The sequence below is a fragment of the Dermacentor andersoni genome, chromosome 5, assembly GCF_023375885.2.
Source record: "Dermacentor andersoni chromosome 5, qqDerAnde1_hic_scaffold, whole genome shotgun sequence".
Taxonomy (NCBI): Eukaryota; Metazoa; Arthropoda; class Arachnida; order Ixodida; family Ixodidae; genus Dermacentor; species Dermacentor andersoni.
In genome coordinates, this window is record NC_092818.1 from 172,772,832 (window position 1) to 172,795,832 (window position 23,001).

Genomic DNA, 23,001 nt, shown 5'->3' on the forward strand with positions numbered 1-23,001 from the left:
CTCCTTTTGTCGGTTGCTTCGCTAACTTCTGTGCTTACCTCTCCTCTGCTGTGTGGGGGTGTGGTTTCGCGATACGCCTGCTCTTCTTACATTCTGCTGGAAAGCACGTGCACTTCTGCTCTTATTACCAAGTCCGCATATTTCTTTACAGATTCACTTTGCCTTGTCTCTTTGTTTCCCTTGCGCGTTGAATGTCATTTGTATCGTAGCTCGCCATGCCTGTCGCGTAGCTTCAGCTGATCCTGCTTCAATTTCCCGTGGCTGCTGTTTCGTCATATTATAAGTGGACTTCGTTTGCTACTGGGTATTAAGCTTTTGACAACGTGGAACGTCTTTCGAAAATATAGTTTCGATGGTGGCGTCACATTACGTCGACACTGAAGCTGTGCGTGGGCTGCTTTCTAATCTTGAGGCAAGTGTTTTCTTGCTTTGGCTGGCAAAACAAATGCGCTACGGTACGAATTTAGCGCCTGATAGGACTACGGTTATTGTGTGGCGCAAAACTGACGTGCTAGCTCCACGGGGATTCGGTACCAGGTTGGCACTGAACCTCCGACTTTTTAATGACATCGCGTGAGCGTTGACTGCGCGGTATGCCAGCGCATCATAACTGCGAGAAGTGGTGAAATTGACGATAATATCATCAAGTGCACAAAGCTTTCTAAAAGCTCCAGAATTGTCTGCTACGCTGTTCATTTCAGGATAACAAGGGCTTGTTATCCTGGCCAGGCAACATAGCTACAAGTATTTGCAATGATAGCATCTCTATATTTTTTTTATTTTTACGACCCCACACGGGGCTGATAAATTTCATTGATTGCTCTTACTTAAAATTCTTGATGCATGCGCGGGCTCCAGTAACCCACACACCTACGCCGACACACACGCACGCACATGCACGCGCACATGCACATGCACACACGCACACGCGCCCGCACACACGAGTGGACAGCGCATAACAGATGACAAATCTTTTTCACACGCGTGTTCTCGCAGCGGTTTTAAAGTGTCAGCTTTTCTGAGCTCTTGGTTCAGTTTCGTGCCATTGGGGCAGTCGGCAGCGAGAAATGTGAACGGAAATGGCGAATGAAGAACTAGAAGCTGCTTCCATTGGCAGAAGTGCACGTGACGCCTCATGCGTTTTCATCACAAAGAGAGGAACTTTCCACGACGGGATGCAAAGCTCGATTCGCGACAGTATATCACGGGTGGCGAAACGTACCGATTGCACCTGTCCTCTTTCCATCAACGTCATTCCTTCTTCGTTGTTCCACCGTAATCATACTGTCGTACTCTAATCATTGATGCGACGCGCTTGGCGTGCTATCGTGGCCATTTCATCGTCGTCATACAGTCGTCGACACGCATTCGTTGTCATAATATCGTCGTGTGGTCGTCGTGGTCGTTCCGTCTTCATCATTCGAGTTTCCACCATCCCATTCTCGTTATACACTTACCGTCATGCCATTCCACGTCATTGTCGTCATTCAGTCGCCATGTTCCCATTGCCCTCATGCCTTCGTCGTTATATTATTATCATCATTTCAGAATCGTCATTGCACCATCGTCATACATCCCGGTTCAAGCATTCGTTGTCATGCCGTCGTTGTGATGCTGTCGTGGCCGTTTCGCCGTCGTCATTCCAGCTTCGTCATCCGATTCTCGTCATGCCGTCGTCGTAGCTCAAGCTTCGTCATCCGATCCTTGCCATACCGTCCTTGTGATACAGTCGTCGTCATACACTCGTCGTCATTCTATCGTTGTAATGTCGTAATCGTCACACCATGTTTTGTCGTTCCAATCACATAATTCCTTTTTTGTCACGCAATCGTAACCATGCTGTCACTAGCTCTGCATCTGTCGTTACCTTGGCATAGGAAAGAAACATAGGTGAATATGTCTACCATCTCATAGCGCACGCACACAATTTTCGGGAGTATGTTTCTGAAGAGCGGAGACCAAGCCTCGCCTTACTTACAACCGCATCACGGCTAGTTTCGCAGCCGCGCTAAACTATGAGTATATCGTAATGCGACGGCGTTCCATTGTCACAAACGAAGCCTCGTGGGGAAGCTTTGGAAGGAATCAAGGACTTGCCTTAGTATGCTAGGGCAGAACGCGCGCTGCTTTTCTCGTTCTCGGTTCACTCTTCTGAACCTTCCTCGTCTCACTCATTGTCCTGGAGGCCCGCGTGCGCGCATAAGAGAAGAGATTGCGGCTTGTTGACAGGACGCAAGATGAGAGCATCTCGTTTATTTTGCTGGACTTGCTGGCTTCAACGGTACTTCGCTTGGCGCCGCCTAATTAATGATGTTTCCCCGAAACGCAGGCGCTCCCAGGCTGACGCCTCCACGCTCGCTATACTTTAGCTGACGCGTGAGCGTCGCGTTTCTCTCCTACACGCGGCAAATAATATTTATTTTCTTGATTCTTGCTTTTATTTCGCCACCTTTGTTTTGCTCTCGCTCGTGCACTTGTCACTCGCAAGACCTGCGCACAGGGCACTGTTCCTCTGTTGTTACCAAGATCATACGTCCATGCCCGTTTCTATTTGTCTTCTTCCTATCCTTTCTTATGAGCAGGATTTTTCTCTTTTCTTTTCTTTTTGCCATGAATATTATTGCAGTGCAGCGGGAGAAACTTGCTGACGGTTATGTACAAGCTCATTAAGATGGGACATGTAGCTGGTAATTCTGCTTCATGCGGACTTTATTTTTTCTTAGCGTCTTGATGGGCATCAAAAGGAAATTTTTACTTTGGGTTTCTGCCTAGTCGCAATTTAACTTTCCTCGGTGCGACGTTTCTCCTGTTGAAAAGAGTACGTTATTATGGGGGCAAGCCTGGTTAAAGCTACCTGCCATTTCTAACAATGTCCCGCTAAAACGAAACATTTTGAAACAGTAGCAGGAGGTTAATCACGCGAGCGAGTCAACGAGAGGTTCCGACCGCTGTAGATCTTAAAATCTTTTGATGCCCTCAGAAAACAAGTCCTTTCAAGACAATGCGAATGCTTGTTTTTCGCTTGAAACTTCTGACGGAGAATACATGGTCTCCGTATGAAATAAATGAATGAATGGTTTAGGGAAGTTATCGCCACTCCCCTTCATTCGTCTAATATTGTATTTATTCTAAAATTTCTTTCTAGCGTATGTTGTTTTGATGTGTTTCTCTGGATTAAAGTAAAGGATAGATTCCTAGTGAGAGCTGTAGTGTAGTAACGGTGATTTACATGACACAGTAACTGCTCCAACAATGCTAGTGTGTCGCATGTTATGCTCAAAGAAGACATTTATATCAGAAAAGATGTTAAGCGTATTTATTTTCATGAGAACATAATTTCTGCGAGGAGCAACTTGAACGAAGCCTGCACTTCGGCAATGTCGAGGTCGCGCCATGTTGCAATTGCTTAGCCATTGCAAGGTCGTAATTTGCCTTTACACATTACCGAAATTGTTGATTCACAGAAATCCCTTTTCTTTTGTATACTATAGTGGTTTGTTACGCAGAGAACACCTTCTGTGAGTTTGCGTGAAATCTTAAGGAGAATTTCGTTAAAGCTTCAGATTACGGTCAACCATGGTTTCAAGTTGTTTCATCATGAACTTGCAGAAATGGTGTATCAGTTATGAAATCTTGTCAGTAAGAGGTATACTTTGTAAACAGATTTTCTTCTCAATTTTTCTACTTACTCCAATTGCAGTACAACAATAATCCACAAATATAATTTTAATATTAATGTAGTAGCTTTCTAAACTATGCCTTCTTTGCAATACGCTATCTGAATGTGGAGTAATTAATCAGCGGGATCTAATGTCGCGAAAATATCATTGTTGCTCTAAAGCTATTTTTTATCTGATGTACCATCCCTACTCCTCGCTTCTTGCATATAAAATACGTAACGTTAATAGGGTATTTCTTTTATAAAACTTACCTATTCGCAGCGCAGAAAACCTCGGCTAATTACACTTGTCCTTGTGATCTGCCACCGGCATCTGCGTGAACCACAGTAAAGCATGGGACAAGTTGCTTGCAGTAGTTTATTGAAATGAAAACGAATTCTTTCTTCTAGATATTATTTCTTGCAACACCTTCTTGCTTGTAAACTACTTCTTATGCAACGCTGAGTTTCGCAGAGTGGATCGTGAGCTACCAATGCGTTTCACTCTACGGACATCAGATTCTACTTGTTGTTCTCAGTGCTAAGGCAAGCCTATAGGCAACGTCCGAACATTTTGCTCGTAATTAAGTAACTGGCGCGGGTTGGGGCCTCATGAGTGCGTGTAGCAGTCTCGGTGACGAGGCCGAGCGGGGAGAAAAACAGTGGCGATGATCACTGGGAAAAAGGAACGTCGGGGATGTCCGTCATCCTTCTCTTTCACCAACTTCGGCCAGAGCACTTTTGGAAGCTCCCTTACCCACGAACTGTGTGTATTGCGCGTATCATTTGGTAAGCAGAAGACGCAGAAGAGAACCAAGGGCTCCTTGTCATTCATTCGCACTTAAGTGAAACGGTTTGTCGTGTTTACCTGCATTTATCCCATGATTATTTATGTGTGTACGATACGCAAAGGCCCGATGTCATAGGATACTTCTTTGGAGGGGGGAAGGAGGGAGGGCGGGTGACTACATACGCGAGCAGTTCCACCTTATCTCGGCTCTAGTCAGACGCTCAGTCTTTCTTTGGTTACGAGAGAAATGTGAGAGACAAGTCGCCCTGAAGAAGGCAACTTGTCTCGCGAAACGCAAAAGCGTCCAGGGTGTCGCATATGCGCATTTCCGCGGGCCTTACACGGAAACGGGAGCTCCATATCGCACGCGCCCCAGGGTTGATTCGCGGCAGCACAGCGGAAAGAAGATCCTCTTTCTGTATTTCCCCATTGTCGCGCGCCCACGAACAAGGCGCAACGGGCATTTTTCTGCATGACGGCCACGAAATCTTTGTAGCGCGCAACTCTTCCTTTCGTTTTTCGTAGAAGCATGGGACCAAACATACGGCCAAAAACCAAACCAGAGAGCAAATCTGATTTTATGGGAAAACGAAAGATGGCCAGTACCAGCTGCACATTGCGATCAGTTTAGTTGGTGAAGATATGCAAATATGCACTGCGTGCTGGGGAATGTGCATGCATCCTGGTCTCCTAAATACCTGATACTTATGCATATTATGCGTGCATTCAGCTTATCCTGCATTTACATTGTCCTGCTCTTCGCGAGAAAAATGCTGCATCATAGTTAGACAGCTCCTTGAGCGATTTTCAAAAAGTGACTGCATTTTTTTTTCTAATGAAGGGCGCCATAGTGAAAAAGAGCACGATCGCGACATGAGCGTAGAGAAGGAAAAAGTGTCATAAGGAATTTGCTCTCTTGACAACTCTTTGTCTTTGCTGAATAGTTCCTCATCGTTGTTAAGCTTCAATCTGATCTGTTTTCTCGGACTATCACGTTAGTATATATTCTGTGAATATTTCATTACTAATAATATAAGTAAGGAAACCTAGTTGCAAGTAAGCACTCATGTAGTCGTTCTTTTTTTTTTTTGAGTCCCTGTTTCGTTCGCACTCTTTTTTCACTATGGCACCTTGTCAAATCACCCAGCTCAAAAACCTTCGAAGGAAGGGTTTCCTTTTTTCTCGAACTAACACATATAGCCAGCAAGGAGTCCGACGAAAGCAATGTTACTTCTGAACATGTTCAAGGTGCTTTGGCTTATGGCACGATGCTTGAGCAGGGTGTCTACCAACTGGGAAAACCGGGAAAACCGGGAATTCTCAGGGATCTTAAGTAGTCTGGAAAAACTCAGGGAAAACTCAGGGAAGTTTTGCCTCTATCAGGGAAAATTAGCTGTAATTTTATTGAAAGGGTTGAAAGTCGCGGTAATGCTGGCTCGAGTAACAGACAGGAATCGTAATGGATCGTTTTTGACGACCTGTTGTCGGCTGGAGGAGTTTCCAGTGTACAGTCAACGACCGACTTTCCGGATTCCCGATAATTTGGACGTCTTCGCGGCGCCACCACGTACCCCTTAGAGTCAATGTATCAGAACGTCTGAAATTTCGGACGCAAGAACTCTTCGCCGTCCGATTTCCTGGACGTTTTGCCGTGAGGCCAGGTCCAAAATGGCATTAATTAAAGCCACCACTGCTGTCATTTTGATTACCTCGCCGCTTCAAACCGGCGCTCTCGCACGCAGATCCGCTGGCAGCCGTAGCCACCACTGCGGCAACGCTAGGCCTAGCTGCTTCGACGTTCGCTATGAAGCTTCTTGCCGTTGGGTACCGTGTTTTTTATTGAAATAATTCGCTGCTGGCAGCCATGGCACGGACTCCGCCTTTGCGATCCTCGCGATTGGCTTAGAAGCTTGGAAAGCACAACGAATTGCAGAATGCCGGTTTCCGAAAGTTAGCTTCACCTCTCTCCACGAATGTTACTTGGTGAAACATACACAAAAGTATTGCAGTGAAGCATTAACAAGCGTGGGAAGGGGCTATTGCCGCGGGACACAGTATGTACTCCTTAATTATACACGCGTGTACCCGGTATTTCCTGTCGCAGTACGAGCACCAATATGCCTAATACGTGTACCCGACAGGCCTTCAGAGCGTTTTCGAATGTCTCTGTGGCGGTTTGAGCTCTTAAGGGCAGTAAATGACATGCATTTATTTTTTTCCAACTGGCCGATTTTTCGGACGTTTTCGTGGCCCCTAAGGAGTTCGAAAACTCGGACATGGACTGTGCAACTGACCAAGAAGATGCTTCGAATGGTCCGTGGGGCGATTGAGTGGCGAAAGGAGTACAAGAACAGAAAGGACCTAGGCATTGAGGAATGAACGGGAAAGGAAGCGTGCTGCCGCCGTTTTGAAAGAGCTTGAGCTCAAAAAACAAAGTGTTGGCTGATGCTGCGATTCAAGTGTCCCTCATCCAAACCAAAATAAACTATTTAAAGCTGTGAAACAGGAACGTTGAGGCGTCATGCGCGGGCTGAGAGTATGTCAGGACAGTTGAGGTTGACTTGCGCGCTGTTGAGAGAGAACCTCAATTGTGACAAGTTCGGGCCTCACACCACTGAGCTTGCTATCAGTTGATAGAAATAGCTCATATTCGAAAATATTTGCTTTTCTATGCATCTCCTTTTTTCTTCTTATTTGAGAATGTACGACTGGATTTGCAATTTTTTTCGAGGACATTTTATTTGCTGTGAATTTTACTAACCCCTCCCTTCTATTCTCTTTTTCAATAACATAAACACTACTCCTTAGTATTCAAATTGCATTCAGTATTTTTAAATTTTTTTCTTCATGTGCTTACTAGAGAGTGACAACATCGGGCGATATGGTTTCAGCTCGTCTTGACGTAAAACATAGTTCTGCATTACTCAGGGAATTTTGCAAGGGCACTCAGGGAAAACTTGGAAATCTTGGTCAACATGTCAACTTGTTGAGTAACAACCGCCTTGTCCCTGTTTGCGCAGACCCTCCCGAGATCAAGTACGAGGGCCATCCTCGCGAGGAGGTTGAAGAGGGCGGCTCGCTGACGCTGAATTGCGTGGCGGACGCCAACCCGCCGGCGAACATCCTGTGGCGCAAGTCAGGCCAGTCGAGCATCTACGACATCAGCCATAGCATTCATTTCAGCTCCATCCAGCGCACAGACTCTGGCGTCTACAGCTGCTCGGCCAAGAATGACTTCGGAGAGAGCGCCGAGATACAGGTCACCGTCAATGTCAAGTGTAAGTGCTGTTCCCTTCACTCCTTCGGCTCTATGCCCTCGCTTCGCGCGCTCGATACTTCAGAGTTTTTAGCAGCTATAGTACTTGGCGCCCTTTTTTTTTCCCTTTGACCGCCTATGTCATTTTGAACACCATTGCCGGGCTGAGTCAGTCAAATTGCCTTACATTTGTTGGATTGCAAAACAATTGAATCATTCTGACTGTCCAAAGTTCTAAATGGGCTTCGGTTGCAAACTACCTTAGTCAAGACGTTGTTAGTGAGAATTACCTCTTGCACATGCTGTAGGTTGGAAAGTACAATATTTGTGCAGTGATTTCCAAGTTAATGGCGATAATGTGAGAAGCATCTCATTGGCATATTGGCACATAGATGTGCTCTAATCGCGTAAACACTATAAAGCGTTATACTGTGTTGTGCGCTCCTGGAGCAACATTTCATCGTGCTCATGTTCCTTGCACTTAAGCATGTGACCATTTTTCTTCTGGAGCGTACGAAATTGTGGAGGAGTTTACCACGGATAACTGAACCATGTTTCCTAAACTATGTTGATAGCGGATCACGTTGCTTACTACAGGGAATTGTTAGTCGTTTGCTGACTTTTTTTATTTTTAATTTGGGAGTAGTCTACACCGTTAAATAATGGCGTGGACTTTTCTCTTGTTACTTATCCGTGCATTCTAATCCATGTACTTTTCATCAGGGGTCCCACTACAGTCTTCGGACTATAGGACCCTAGTCTGTAAAATGATTCTTACGTTGTCTGTACCCTTGCTCTTACACAAACAATTAAATCTGATAATTCTTAAATTGAGTTATTTTGTCTTTAATAAAGGTGACCTTTACTAAAGTAAGGAAGGAGTATCTCATTTATAGAGAAATGGATACAAACATTAATGATAATCTGGTTTACAATGGAGGTTTTAATGCAGCTCATATAAAAGAAATATACAAACTTAGAAAGAAATATAATGCGCGGACATTGACAGTCATGGCGGTTTGCACCAACACGAAACATTTAAAAGAGTGAAACGACAGTGTTCTAGCTCTTGCACATGTTCCTGAGCGTATTTTCGCAGAAGTGGGTGCAACGCCGTCACCTTTTATTCCTGTAAGTTTAGTATTCGAGCTATTTTCGTCCTAAGAAATGTGCCAAACAGACCGCATAAACGTATACCTCTCAGTGTGCAAATAAGGCAGTCTGAACTGTATATCTCAGACTTTTTGCGCACCAACCTGGATGCACAGCGTCATTCTATCGGAAATATGCAATAGAAAAGTAGAAGCATCCACACAAAAGTGATGCCCGTAGGCTCGTTCCAGCACGCTTTGAATATCGTTATACTATGGCCTGTGCTCCTTTTCCCCCCCTCTCTCCCCAGCATATCTCATTAGGCTTGATATACGCCTATGCTCCGTATGTGATCACGCCATCTGGCGTTCGTGGTCCCGCATTAGGGAGGGCCTCCGAAAGTTTGGCGAAAATGTTCGCGGCTGCCTTACCTGAGATTTCTTTTTCTTTTTATAAAAGCTAGGTAACCGCTGACTACATGTAATTCGTCTGAATATTGATTCTTTTTTGAGGTAGAAAATATAGCTGACTTGTAATATTTTGTGCTTAGAAGTCGAAGTGCAACATCAAGAAGTAATAAGAAAGAGAGAGAGAGAAATAAAGAAAAAGAAAGAAGAGAGTTAGGACCAAGGCTCAAACATTTTGACCACAAACCCAGACGCTGCGTTCTTGGTTTCCATATTGCCGTCGTAATGCCGCTATTTGGACGATGCAAATATTTACTTGCCATTAAATTCTTCTCATCGCTAAATGATAAGCCATCAAGCATTTGTTATGGTTTCTTTATTGCACGTCCTAGTTCCATAACTTCAGTAAATTCTAGATTATGGCTTACATACGCTTTGTCTCACAATAAACATGTTGTTCTTGTACGTAAAGTATCGTTAATCAGTATGAGCATCAGTTGTTTGGATAACTGAAACAATGTATTCCTAATTATATTTTCTCTGTGATTTGGCGAGCAGACAGGCCGAAGATCATCCAAGTGGACCCTTCGTCGCCGGCCACTTTCAACGTGGACGACGTCATGACGTTGCACTGTGTTGCGGAAGGAAACCCCGTGCCCAAGTGAGCGTTTTTTCTAGCTGATCGTTTTTACTTTAGACCAAGTTGACGCGTGCCTCCCGATAGCAGTAGTCGTTGCGCCACTGCTACAACACCAATCGACTCATTTTACAATTCGGCTTGATCAGGTGCAGTTTGCAGACTCTGAATTAATGGCGCGGATGCCCACTAACGCACAAGTACGCTTCTTTTGTGGTGTACTTATTACGTTAATGTGTAGAGTGGTGAAATAGCGTTATATTGTAGTGGTCTTACAAAGAACACTGATATTGAGAGCTGAACATTGTGTGCCAGCAGCACTGAACGAGACATGAACAGCGCGCATTATAGTTTTGCCGTTTTCACGCAGCTCCCACGTGGCAAGCTGGGGCCATAACTGCTCCTAAAATAATTCCATGTAGCATAGCTGGTGTGCGACTTCCAGAAACTTCTCGCCCTATGCCCTGCTCGAGCGTGACTTTATCAGTTATTTAATTTAATTCTGACGGTAGTGTTTGCGAAATTCCTTAGCTGCAACTGACATCACCAATATCCACGCTCAAGGTAACCGACACACTTCGTTATTGCGTTTATATGTGCATTAGGCAGCTAACTTAAACTTATGCGTAAGCTTGTGTGTGATCGCTTCTGAAGACCATTACACAGATATTCAAAGTAAAAAGCGACAAATAACCACGTGCATTATTCTTTCATCTTTTTTTTTGTATATGCACAAGTCTCGCCTTTCTTTTTCGTTAGTCGGTTCAATTTTTTTAAGAATGCGGGCATGTGGCAGAAACTCTGTGACGGGTGATTGTCTACACTGAGTCTTTTCTTTTTCTCTCAACCAGGATTACATGGCTGCAGCAGAACGGCCGAGATCCCAACGTGTGGAACATCCGTGGCCGCAACGCAACGCTAACGTTGGCCAACGCCAGCTACAGCTACCAGGGAATCTACCGCTGCGAAGCGAGCAACGTGGTCAAGAACCAGCCCTATCGCGTCCAGTCGCAGGAAGTGCGCATCGATATTCGAGGTCAGACTCGCACATTGAGCGCGTATATATGCTTGTATCCAGAAAGTGCTTGTGCCTGGGCATGCGGTTATCCACAACAGCTGCGGTAAATGGTGGCAAACCATCGTCGCTACCCGTAGTCAGTGTATCCACAATTGTTAATTCAGGTTCATATCGCCGCACGTCGCTTACTCTTGCACGGTAGGCTGCTCTTGAATGAAAACAAAATATACTTTAGTCTTTTGTCATGCATCGTTAGTAAGGAAAGAACTCGCCTTAATTCGATTGTTCTATGATACCGCATTGGGACACGCTGGCTGGCAGCTCTGTGGTTGACCAATCAGACCATTTTCCAAGATGCCACCAATCGAATTCGCTGTATGCAGAGTATGGAAAGTTAGGCGAGAATTCAAACTTCGAAGTTGCGAATTGCGCACATATAGGGTGCCCAGCTAACGTTAGCCAAGCTATTTCACGAAAAAAAAAAAGCTGATAAATACCACGGTGCAAGATACGATCTTAAGACCTAAAGTGTTCGGTTCTCACAGCTCTGACCACCTTATTAAAATTTGTTCTATAAATTTATCTTGCAGAATGTTTCTTCTAATCTTCTTTTTTTGTTCAGCACCTTCGCTAACGCTAGCTTGGACACACGGTATATAGGCATATTCGGACCATGCTAGGCTTTCGCTGGTAGTCTAACCACAGCTGCAGCTTCCCTGCTAAAGAGAATGGAATGAAGTGTGTGGAAGATTTTAGCTGAACTTCGTCACAAGCGTAGCTCCCTTACAAGCAATAATAAATGGAACATTGATATTTGTGTGCAGTATTCATGCACGCTCGTCCATGCACGCTCGTCAAGTTGTAGAGAAAGAAAGAAGTGAGATAGGAACTGCAGCGAGGTCCTGATTCATGCTCTAAGTAAAAACATAAAAATAAAGAATAAAGGGGCAGGGGGAGTGGAGGAGCGTACATGCTTACATGCATTTGGTTCTAGGAAGACAACAAAGCGGCGGAATTTCAAGGAACACTATTTAGGTACTATGCGCATCGATTGACTGGTAGAGGTAAATAGTAATTTAATTTGATTTCATTTCAACAAAAGTATACTTTCGCCTGAACTTTGTATTCAGGTTAGGTTTCATGAGCACTACTCTTCATCAAGGTGAAGTACCCAAACGTGCCATTCAGGGTGCTGTTTTGTCGTATGTGTTGTTTACGTGTTATCCCTGTGTGTTGTTTATGACCGTATGGGATCGAATACGATCGAATGAAAATTGTTGCTGTTGTTGGGCCAGCGCAGAAAATTGCCACACAATGTACATGTTGTGGTCGGAAACGGTACCGGTATAGGACCTAATATAATACCGCAACTGCTGTCCCACAGCTTCCTTCGTGACTCCATCGATCGCACTAAGGGCCCTTGCCCAGCGGAAACTCTCTCGGCTGCATTTTTGTTTCTCGTTTCGGAAAACAACGATCCATCGAACACTGTGCTAGAGCCCAGGCTGGCGTCGTAGCATATACTTTGCATATAGAACGCGGCTCGATAGGCGACGACGCACTCTCCAATTCCATTCGCCTCCTTGTGCATCAGCTGCACTTAACGAGGCATGCTCAGCGCGCGTTCCATTTTCGTCGTTTTCCGCGGCTTCCGTGCAGCGAGTAGCCTCCAAATAATTCCTTATCAGTCATTCGGGGCAGCCTAGCTTCTTATCGACTTCTGGGAAACATCTCGCCCAGTGTGCCACTGCTCCAGCGTACCCAAGATCGACAGTGTCCCGAAGGCGTCCGCTTTGTTATTACTTATGTAAGACAGCTGCAGTTAGAAACAGTTTGGCTAATCCAGAATAAAAGGATTCAGTGTAGAAAGACAGGTTACAGAATTCCGTGCAATCTGAGGCTAAGAACACTGTTAGTGTAGTTGAAGAGACGTATACTGCCATGCTGGAGGAAGAACAGTGGAGCGTGTTATATTTTGTTGTTTCGCGGTTTCCGCGGCATTAGGCACCGGTATACAGAGATTTGAAATTTAGAGAGCTGCGAAGAAATTATATATTTCAATCAACTCACGCAAGCCTGATGAGTTAAAGGACAAAACTGCCGCTGTTGACTTCATTGCTAACAGTTGCTCTATCTGGTATTATTAATAAGTCACGAGTTCTGAGAATCAAGCACCAAGCGAAAGACGTGGACACAGAAAAAGAAAGAACATACACACGGCGTATACTTCCAACAGCATTTACTGGCGGTGCGCAGGTCGCATACAGTGGTATAAACAGAGTTAGAATTTATCGCCGTGCATCTTTGTGAGCCGTGTGTTTGATTTGTAATATCTCCCCCCCCCCCCTACCCCCTGCCCATCCCCTTTGTTGTCTTGCCGCATGCATCGCAGGCCCTCCGCAGATAATGGCGGAAAGCATGAAGACCCGTCCTGTGGTGGTTGCCAGCAAGGAGGAAGACGTGGCGATCACGGTGGTGTTCTGCGCCGACCCCAAGCCCGTGGAGACCTTCTGGGGCTGGGGCTCCTACAAGCTAAAGACGGGCAGCGCCCTCGGACGCTTCGTGGCAGAGCCCCTCCTATCGGTGAGGAGCACAATCGTTTTATTGCCCCTACTATAAGAGAAAGCTTCTTTGCCTTTGGTCTTTTTGTAAGTAACTGAAGTTAGAAGATGTTGGCGCCTTGCAGAGGCACCGGCTACCCCTTCGCTCTAGCGTGCAGTAAACAGAGGAACGCCTTGGGACGAACAAAACCATGGCGATACAAAAGAGAGCGTACGAATGAGTTCCCACGTGCGGTTCACAAGTCGTGACGCATGAGCCACCAGTTCACAAATGGTGTTCAAAATGTAAAACACAAGCCCAATGCTGTCCGTGCTTGACGTGTTGAGGTTGATGTATACGCATCGAAGAAATCTGTCAGCGCTATTCCTCAACAAGCAATTGTCATCTTGAATATTTTTAAAGATAGTTCAGTCGAAAGGAAGCGACATTTTGTTGAAGTAATAACGTTGTTTAGCGCCTTACTATTGTCGAATTTATAGCGAGAAACACATCATACATAGCCCTATGGGATACAAGAACGTCATAGTCGAGAAATAAATGTTCAGATATGTTTAATAAACAGCAATTGCAGCAAAGTCTTCTGTATTCTATATTATAAATTACGAAAGGGCATATCTTAAGCTATAAAGGGTCAAATCAAATAAAAGAATTGGACAAAGACACTTAAAACTGCTTATGTCTGGGAATGCGAAAGCATTGTCGTTTGTAGACCTCGCGCGCGGAACACCACGAAGGCGCTCATGTTATAGACTCCTGACGTGGCGCCACCTCCTCTTCATTGGCTGCGCCATCTCATGCCCAGTGATGCGCGCACTAGGCACACCTTTTGCCAGGCAGAACCGTGGAGCCGCCAATGCGTCTGAAAAGCGTGTTCGTCTCGCGCCCCGGAGGCGCTTGTTCGATTGCCACCGAGAAAGAAATTTACCAAATTTTCTTTTCACAGCCATTAATTCTCCCTGGCAAATTCGACGGGAATCTGAGCGTTCTTTGACGTGCTTTTGCTCTTTGTGCCGTCGACCATTTTTCGGACCTTCTTTCGGTCACGCTGATGCCCACGGATTTGCGCGCAATGGGGCATATAATGTTCTCGCATTAAACTTTTGGGATGCAGGTTACAGGCAAGTACTTGCCGCTCTTATGAAGTAAGCTTTCTGCAGTTTTCGTAGTCACAAAGGACAACTCGGATGGAAGAATTCGTTATGAAACTACCAAAGTCGTTATATTTTAACAGCTAATTATATGTGGACCCTGACCTTCACTATCTGTTATTATATAAAATGAGAGACGCTTCAACCCTATATAAGATTTTGCTTCGGTATGCTTCACAGGTACTTGACGAATATAGCAACCATGATGTCTATCCAGCTTCCTGTAAAACGGCTGCTATAAGAGGTCGTGTCCGGTTCTATTAGCCCTGAGAGTAATCTTTAGCGCCGGTGGGTTTTAAGGGAGACGACGACGTCCGCAATGTCGTCATTGAAACCAGGTGGTCCACTAACGCTATTAGCTCATCCCGGGATCGCGAGAACATTATTACACAATTGATAATTTTACGGCAAACGAGTAAATAGATATATGTTCGTGATCTCAAAAAAAAAAAAAAAAGACAGTTCTTCTTGGCACTGGGCATAGCTGTTTCGGCTGCGCATGGCCTCCGACATGACAGCGGCGTGCTGCGTACCGTAGTGCATGCATTCGTGCCGTGGCCGCCACGGGGTGCCGGGACGAGCCCTTTCACCGCCGCGACACTTAAGTTTTGGCCGGGGTTTTCTCTCCTGGCTTCTCCGCTGTGTAGCTTCCAGCGTGCTAGCGGCGACGAAAAGATAGAGAAACCCGGGTATCCGTGCGATAATCCCCATTTATAGTTGAAATGAAAAAAAAAAAAAACTTATTGCGGTTTGAGATTCGTTGGACGACGTACTTTAATAGTGAGGCCATTCTATAATTCGTTAGAAAACTGTTTCAGGGCCCCCTTTTAAGAATGATCATGAAGTATTACTTTTGGCTCCACAGAAGGCACGAATTTAGAGGTTCTAGTAAGTCGACCTGTTAATGAAAAACAGATTTCAGAACCGGAAGCTATTGTTTTAATAATTACTGGCTGTACATCAGCAACAACAAATCTCGGTGCATGAGCAGGAGAAACTATGACATATTTGCAAACTGCTCGCTAATCTAGAACCGGTATCGCGGGAGCTGGAGCCACCTTTCCACGAATTTTCCGAACTCGCGGAACCTAAAACCATGAAAGATGGGATGAAGACGAGTCATATTTGCACGACTCATTGACGCGTTCTTTTTTTTTTTTTTTTCATCCGTGCAGCTTCCCAACGTCCTTGGATTTCATCTAGATTACAATCTTTCTTTATTCCCCAGCTGGTGTTCCGGACCATTAAAGTGCCAAACATGTTTCGGATCTTTGTTATTTTCAACCGTAAAGCAAGCGGTGTTTACATTATTTTATCGTTATAGCGTGACGTTAATATGTGTTCCAGCCAGAGAGCGTGTTCTTCGTGAACAGAAAAAAAAAAAAACAACGGGCTAACATTCTACTGTAAGTACAAATTTGAAAGCAAGAAGTTTTGTTACCGGTTGATGAACATCACTTCTCCGCCCACTGCATACATGCCTAAGCAGGCTCAGCAGTTCATTTTTCTTTTGTTGTGCCAGTGGATTGCTTGGAGCTGCGGCGCTTGAAGATAGGTTTTGGTCCAAATAATTTAAATCAACGAGATTTGAAGTGAATTCTCAGAAGCTCAGAGCTTCTTCGCGTTCTGCTTGCAGACAGAAGTCATCCGACGAGCTTTTCCACCAGCCATGAATAATTCATCATTGCATGGGCCTTTCGAAAAAGCGCCCCAAAAACTGGCAATATATTGAAATCCGGTCTGTTGAATTTCCAACGAAAAAGCACCAATATACAAGTTCCATTTTGTTAGGTCACACGTACTTCGGCTGCAACGCGTGATTTTCTTTCAGTGACGAATAGCCTTAAGATGTCCTGCACTTATGTAGGTATACTCAGCTTTCAAGGTTCTTCCTATATTTGGAATTACCATGGAAAAAGCAACGCTCATATTTTGGGGCTGGCATTGCGAAGAAATTTGGGAGAGCCCACATTTAGCTAGTTTATGGTGGGCACAAGATTAATTGATTCAGCATATAATGCTGCATTGACTTAGCAGAAACACCGATAAGCTTTTTCCTGGTTTTATAATTCCCCAGTTTAAAGTACTTCCTTATGTTTGTTTCCGCATTATCCGTCTTTTTTGTGTGATTAGACTACACTCGATCGAACTGTCTCGCCTGTCCTGCCTACATTATGAAAATGGTAGAGGAAATGGTGCACTAGTTACGGCTTTATTAAATTTTGACTGCGTGATCTAATAGGTACATATATCCTGTAATATCTCTTGAGGCTGACGAAGCCATATTAGACGTTCAAAAGCAAGTCCACAACCCAACAGCAGCCTATCTCTGCTGATAATAATGCCAAGCAATGATTTATTGATTGCTAGTTTCTAGCGTGTGTTGTAAACTGGCGCAGTCACTTATCATCTCTTCAAATTGGCGATCTTCTTAAATCGTGCAAAGTCAGCTGTTTCTAAGTTTTAGCTGCAGTAACGTGCATATGATTTATTTGTTATATTGCGTGTTTAGAAAAATGCGGCGCCTTCACAATATGCCATCGAATTGCACGGAATGCAGTTCCGCCACCGTTCACACACTGACGTTGTATTCGATGGATGCACCAAAACGCTTGCATTTCCAAACAAAATTGATAAAGCCCGTAGCTTCGCCGTCGGTTTTAATTTGAGCAGGCGATAGCAGGGCCCGAGCGCAATTCATCCACGTTGTTTCAGTGCTTACGATGTTGGTAGAAACTGAAAAGTTTAGCACCGTTGCTGCACCACTTAATGTGTACGGTTGCGCAGTCGAGACGTAATAACGCTGTGCGCTCTAAACGTGGTTGCTGCTGCATTTAGTTCGGTTCTTGAAAAGGCATGTTGACTGCTTCGCTTAGTTTATACGTACTTATTTTTGGTCCAGGACGAAGAGCTGGAGGACTGTTACGAGTCTCGTCTGCTCATTCAGAAGGTCGAGAGTGACGACTCCCGAAAGTTCACGCTGTTTGTGGACAACGGGAAGGGCAAGGCTTCATACTCGGTGGCCTTAGAAGTCAAGGGTGCGTATGCGATCACGTTGAGCGATGGGTCTCTAGCCCATGCTTTGTGTGTTGATGCCCTCCAGATACCGTAACGATGAGTAGTGATTGAAAAACTTTAGAAGTGCATGGGAATTCGCATTTTGCAGATGAGCAACTGTCAATATTGCTAAGCATCTACAGGAGGATTGGGCTAGAAATCTTTCTAAATGTCAGTTGAAAAATGTACAGCACTTGCTTGATAGCATTACCTTTTCAGGAACGTGACAAGCTTTTGGGTTCTTTCCTGTCACCGTCTTTTTTTGCGGTTGTGTGTATCCAACGTGAGGCTTGTGAACGAGAACTTATTGTATACCATCAAGAAATAGTATTTGTTAGAGCGACTTGTGGTCTTCGTACAGCCTCATCTGGCCTAGAGTCTCTCTTTCAGCGTGTGAAACTTATGGCGAAATGGCTAGCCCAACGGTAGGCGTAGAACAATGTTGTGCCTTTTGTTGAGAACTGAAGAAATTGGTGGGTTTTACGTGCCAAAAGCACGATCTGATTGTGAGGCACGCCGTAGTGGGGGACTCTAGAAATGTGGACCATCTGGGGTTCTTTAGTGTGCCCATAAATCTAAGTGCCACGGGTGTTTTCACATTTCACCCCTATCGAAATGCTGCCGCCGCGGCTGGGATTCGATCCCACGACCTCGTGCTTAGCAGCCCAACACTTTCGCCACTAAGCCACTACGGTGGGTTTTGTTGACTATCATTGGACGTAATACAGCAGAGCCAAATTCATGACGCGCTTTGTGTTACTTCTATAGCAGAGGCATAGAGAATATTATGGCTCAGTTCTCAGTAGTGGTCGCTTCTTCCGTTATTTTACCTCTTGTGTGGAATATATAAAATGCAGACGTCTAATCTTAATAGGAGCACTCTAACACGTGCGTTTTATGGAGAACCACTATGGCTAGGTAAAAAAAAAGATTGTTAAATTTTTCGTCTGTGTTTTCAAGGTATTATTGAGCTATGAGTGAAAAAAATTGTAACGTTATATTTTGTAGCTTGTACCAAAGCCTTTACAAGACTTGTTATGCCCCGACGAAGCCAGACAATCTCGCTCGCAGCTGCAAGACCACGCTGCATCAGCTGTACCACGGTCTAAATATGTCTCCTGTGTCTGCTCAAATATGGAACGGATTGCTCATTTATTCCGACAGGATTGTCGCCACGCTCACTTTCACACAGCTTAACTGACATTTGTTACAGGGTTTTCTAATCCCTGGACCTCTCTTCCTTTTTCAGAACCGCTGGCAATGACACTGGTCATTGCTATTGCCGTAGGAGGCGTCGTCTTCCTGATTGTCTTCCTAACCCTGTTTGTGTACCTCGTGAGGTCAGAGAAGATGTGCTTCAGACGTAAGTGTTTCTTTTCTGTCCGAAGTTTTAACCGGCGACAGATAGCAATTATTCCAAGCAAAAATTAAGAACAAATGAGTTGAAGTACATGTAACTCTGTCATTTGCAATGTTGAAAGGGTTGTCTTAATTTTTCTTGAGCGAGGCTGAGACATTCGTCGTGGTATTCTGTTGAGAGAAATGAACCTGTACAAGCGAAGATATGTGTTTAGGGGTTTCTATATTTCTGGCAACATTAGAAGATAGGGCAAAACTTCAATGCAAATGTAAAGAGAGAAGTACGAAGATGAAGAAAAGACGATGAAAAGAGTGCTTAGGTGCGTACTCCGGGGATAAATAAAGGACATTATCGTTTGTGCAGTGGAAATGGGAAGGTGTAAAATAAGATTGCAGCGAAGACAAACCACAGTAGCCGCTGATAACTCCTGAGTACCTTCTACAGAAAGAAGTGATCATGGTTGGAGCAGCTAGTTGACCAGTGTTTGCTCAATGAAGGGAGACAGTAAAAACGCAGCGCAGTTTACTGTTCTTTTGTGCCGTGGTTCCCACGCTTATATTTCTCCTTGGTAACCGTTATTCCAATATAGAGCTTGAAAACTCTATATTGCTTATGTCACCTGAGGCAGACGTCTCGGCTTTTCCTTAAAATGCTCTCTCCTTCTCTGAAGAGACAAGGCGCTGCGTGTTAAACAAAACAAAACTTGCTAATTACTCCGTATATATTGCCAAAAAATTCATCAGGCCTTCCACTTTGTGAAGGCCGACGAACAGCGAAGCTGGGGTGTTTTGTTTACTTCAATCGACGCATGTGTGTATACATAGGTATTATTATTATTATTATTATTATTATTATTATTATTATTATTATTATTATTATTATTATTATTATAACGTCGCCTAAGAGACTATACCGTAACCACAAGTCAAAACGCCCACTGGTGATAACACCGTGTATAGAACACAGGTGACCGCTGAATCGAGCCTCAACGCGAGTTACGATGTACGTTGACTGGGGTGCAGTCAAAGGAGTGTACGAAACAAAACACGTTTGTTTGTAATTTGCGATTGAGCATACTTTCTATTTAATTAGCTGAATGAAACTTGGAAAGACTAGAGCTTTATTCTAGCGGACAAACAAGAGGCTGCCCGTTTCCCTCCCGTAGAAGCCCGTGTATCGATAGCAGACGGGAATTCCACAATATTTACAACTTCACTGTGAACTACGTAATTAAGAAAAGTAGATGAAACTCGGCGTAATGTTAGAGTAGTTGTAGCGGTTAATTGTCACATAATTTGTTTCGCGATAGTTTTTATAAAACAAGTGTTACAGCCGTTTTCCGTAACCATACTCCCTGCATAGACGGCGGTGTATTTACAGCAGATGTGAATTCTGTAACTTTTACAACTTCACAGTGCACTAACTAATTCTGATCAGTAAATGAAACTCGGCGTAATGATATAGTCGTCTTAGAGGCCAATTTCCGTATGATGTTTTACAAGGTACCTACATTAGATTGAGGGCTACAGAGCATTCGCGAGAAAGAGGAGACGAAAATTTTTTCGCGTCGACGCGACGCGTAGAAGCACGGACATCGACCACCGCCGCAGGGTAGCTATATACAGCTTCGCGGTAAAACAAGAACTCGGAGTTGAATTTCGTAAGTACCGTAGGTAGGGAAAATTTGAGCCAGAAATGTGATGAGTTCATCGTGTGAGCAACTTCAACATTCCTGACCTTTCACGCCTGTTGAAACACAAGAGAGAGCGAGAGAGAAACGAATTTGGCGTTCAGAATATAGTACCATGGCAACGAGTTTTGTGTCTGTCCGAATTCAGTCACGCGGTAGACGACGTGTTTTCTCTTTCGACTTGCACAAAATTCGTTAAGCAGAAGGTGCTCCTATTTTCGTAATAACGATACCCGAAGCGTGGTATCGAGAAAAATGGCGTATTTTTTTACACATTATTTATTGGATAGCCAGAAAAGCACCTCAGTTTCCTTTCTAAAATGCAAAACGCGTCAGTCGGATAACTGTAAAGAACACTGGCGTTTGCTCAAAAGAAAGAAAGAAAGAAAGAAAGAACCAAAGAAACGCACAAAAATAAAAGCGCTATATTAAAAGGCAAGCAACTATATCAGACTACTGCTTAACAACCAATAACTGGCTAACTGAAGTTATAATATTTCGTTATCAGCAATATGACACAGACAGATGAGTACATTAGTGCTTGCTCAGAAACAATTCAAAACAATTTTAACCAGTAATAAATACCACGTGCTTTATGGTATTTTCCTTAATATTTCACTAATACATTTTGCTTTTTCTGTATACAGGAACTATTATTGTTTAATACTACGACATAACAAGTGTAAATACATGGACCCTCTTTTGAGTGAAATGGAACATGTCTACATTCGAGTATGAAGACACTATGGCGAGAACGACAACAGAGTGAAAGGGAAGCAAGAGAGATGCTGTTGAACTGGGCATCTTAGGACCTGCGAATTCCCTTTGTCCTTAAACAATGTGGGGGTGAAATAAAGGTTATAATTTCAACTAATTAAACAAGCATTTTTGACTTCAAATTATGGAGAGTGTCCAAAGTACTGTACTGCCACTTTAATACTTGTGAAACTGGAACTCGTGTTCAGATAGCAATCTTGAGCTCTTGTGCTGAAGATCTGCGCCTATGCGGCTTTCCCTTGATTTATGCTACACTCTAACTTTATTTCTCGTAATTGTAATTAATTCTTTTTCTGCAATGGGATAAACCATTCTTCTCTAGTGACGAGTTTTGGCCACACTGTTACATTTAGGAAGCTTGCAGTTGGCACTGCCACGCTGACACATCAAATAAAGAAAAAGAGTCCATATGAGGTGACGGAACTCTACTGACACATAACCTAGTCGTCTACATATTCAGGAGGGAAAAAATAGGTCGTACAATTTACTGTAGTGTTTTCGCAGCTGAAGTGGCAAAAGCCCTTTCTCTACGTCAGATGACTAACAAATGTACTCTGTAGAGCGATATTAGGTATTGCCGTGTCTGTGTATTTCACATTACGTGAGCTTTGATAGAATAGGTAATCTATAGCCCGAACTATATTGTGTAGGCGCTGTCGTCTGTACACAGTTATTGTTGTTTTTGGAACTTTCGCATAATATTTCGTAAATGCGTCTTAGGAACTGATTCTGTGAAGTACCTGTTATGGGGCTTGGTGTAGTGGTTAGAAAACGCGATGAGTATTATGGCTTTTTATATCCCTTGGTTTTCTCATACACTGCATATTATGATTTCTTCCTGGTTCTAGCGCGTGCTATATATATATATATATATATATATATATATATATATATATATATATATATATAATATTATTTATTTAGAGAGAGAGAAAGAGAGAGAGAGGTATTCCAGCTAACTTTAACCAGAGTTGAAAAAATACGCCGACGCACTCTAAGACGACGCGAACAAATGCATGTTGCTGACTATTGTATGGAGTACGTTGCTCTATTTTTTGTATTCTGCTTAATGGCATAATTAGTCAAGATTATTTACCAACTTCTGAAGCAACGAAGTCAGTCAAGAAATTCCAACTCGAAAGGTGTAGAGCGCTTTGCAAAACATCCGATTGAACAATTTCTAACTTTCTATCATTTAGATGTTAGTGTTTTTCCGCTTACTTCAGATGCCGGCGACGTGTGCCATGCATTGAGTGCAAGTGGAAAAAACCAAGGGGGTCATAATTAATCCGGAGTCGCCTACGGCTTCATGCCTCACGATGAGGTGATTGTTTGGGCAGATAAAACTGCAGTGTTTATATATTGTTCATATTACTCACCGCGGTGGCTCGATGGATATGCGATTCTATTCCTGGACACAACGTAAAGGATTCCAACCCGAGACTCTGCAGCGGCATTTCGTTAGATGCGCTAGGCAAACACATTTATATGCTTGAGCTTAGATGCACGTTGGATAATGGCAGATTGCCAAAAGTAATGGGTAGCTTTC

At 43.9% G+C, this 23,001-nt stretch overlaps 1 protein-coding gene across 3 annotated transcripts in view; it reads left to right on the forward strand.

The window, feature by feature from the left end:
- LOC126531628 (kin of IRRE-like protein 2) overlaps positions 1-23,001 on the forward strand; it is a 378,799-nt gene that overhangs the window by 332,376 nt on the left and 23,422 nt on the right. For 2 of the 3 annotated variants that reach the window (XM_055071310.2, XM_050179244.3), the window contains 6 exons: positions 7,469-7,726; positions 9,762-9,864; positions 10,692-10,876; positions 13,251-13,441; positions 17,471-17,606; positions 18,875-18,988. In XM_055071310.2, coding sequence (XP_054927285.1) covers positions 7,469-7,726; positions 9,762-9,864; positions 10,692-10,876; positions 13,251-13,441; positions 17,471-17,606; positions 18,875-18,988 — 987 coding nt within the window. Of the gene's footprint in view, positions 1-7,468; positions 7,727-9,761; positions 9,865-10,691; positions 10,877-13,250; positions 13,442-17,470; positions 17,607-18,874; positions 18,989-21,322; positions 21,558-23,001 lie in introns of those variants that run through there. The other variant, XM_055071311.2, reaches the window with a different exon arrangement.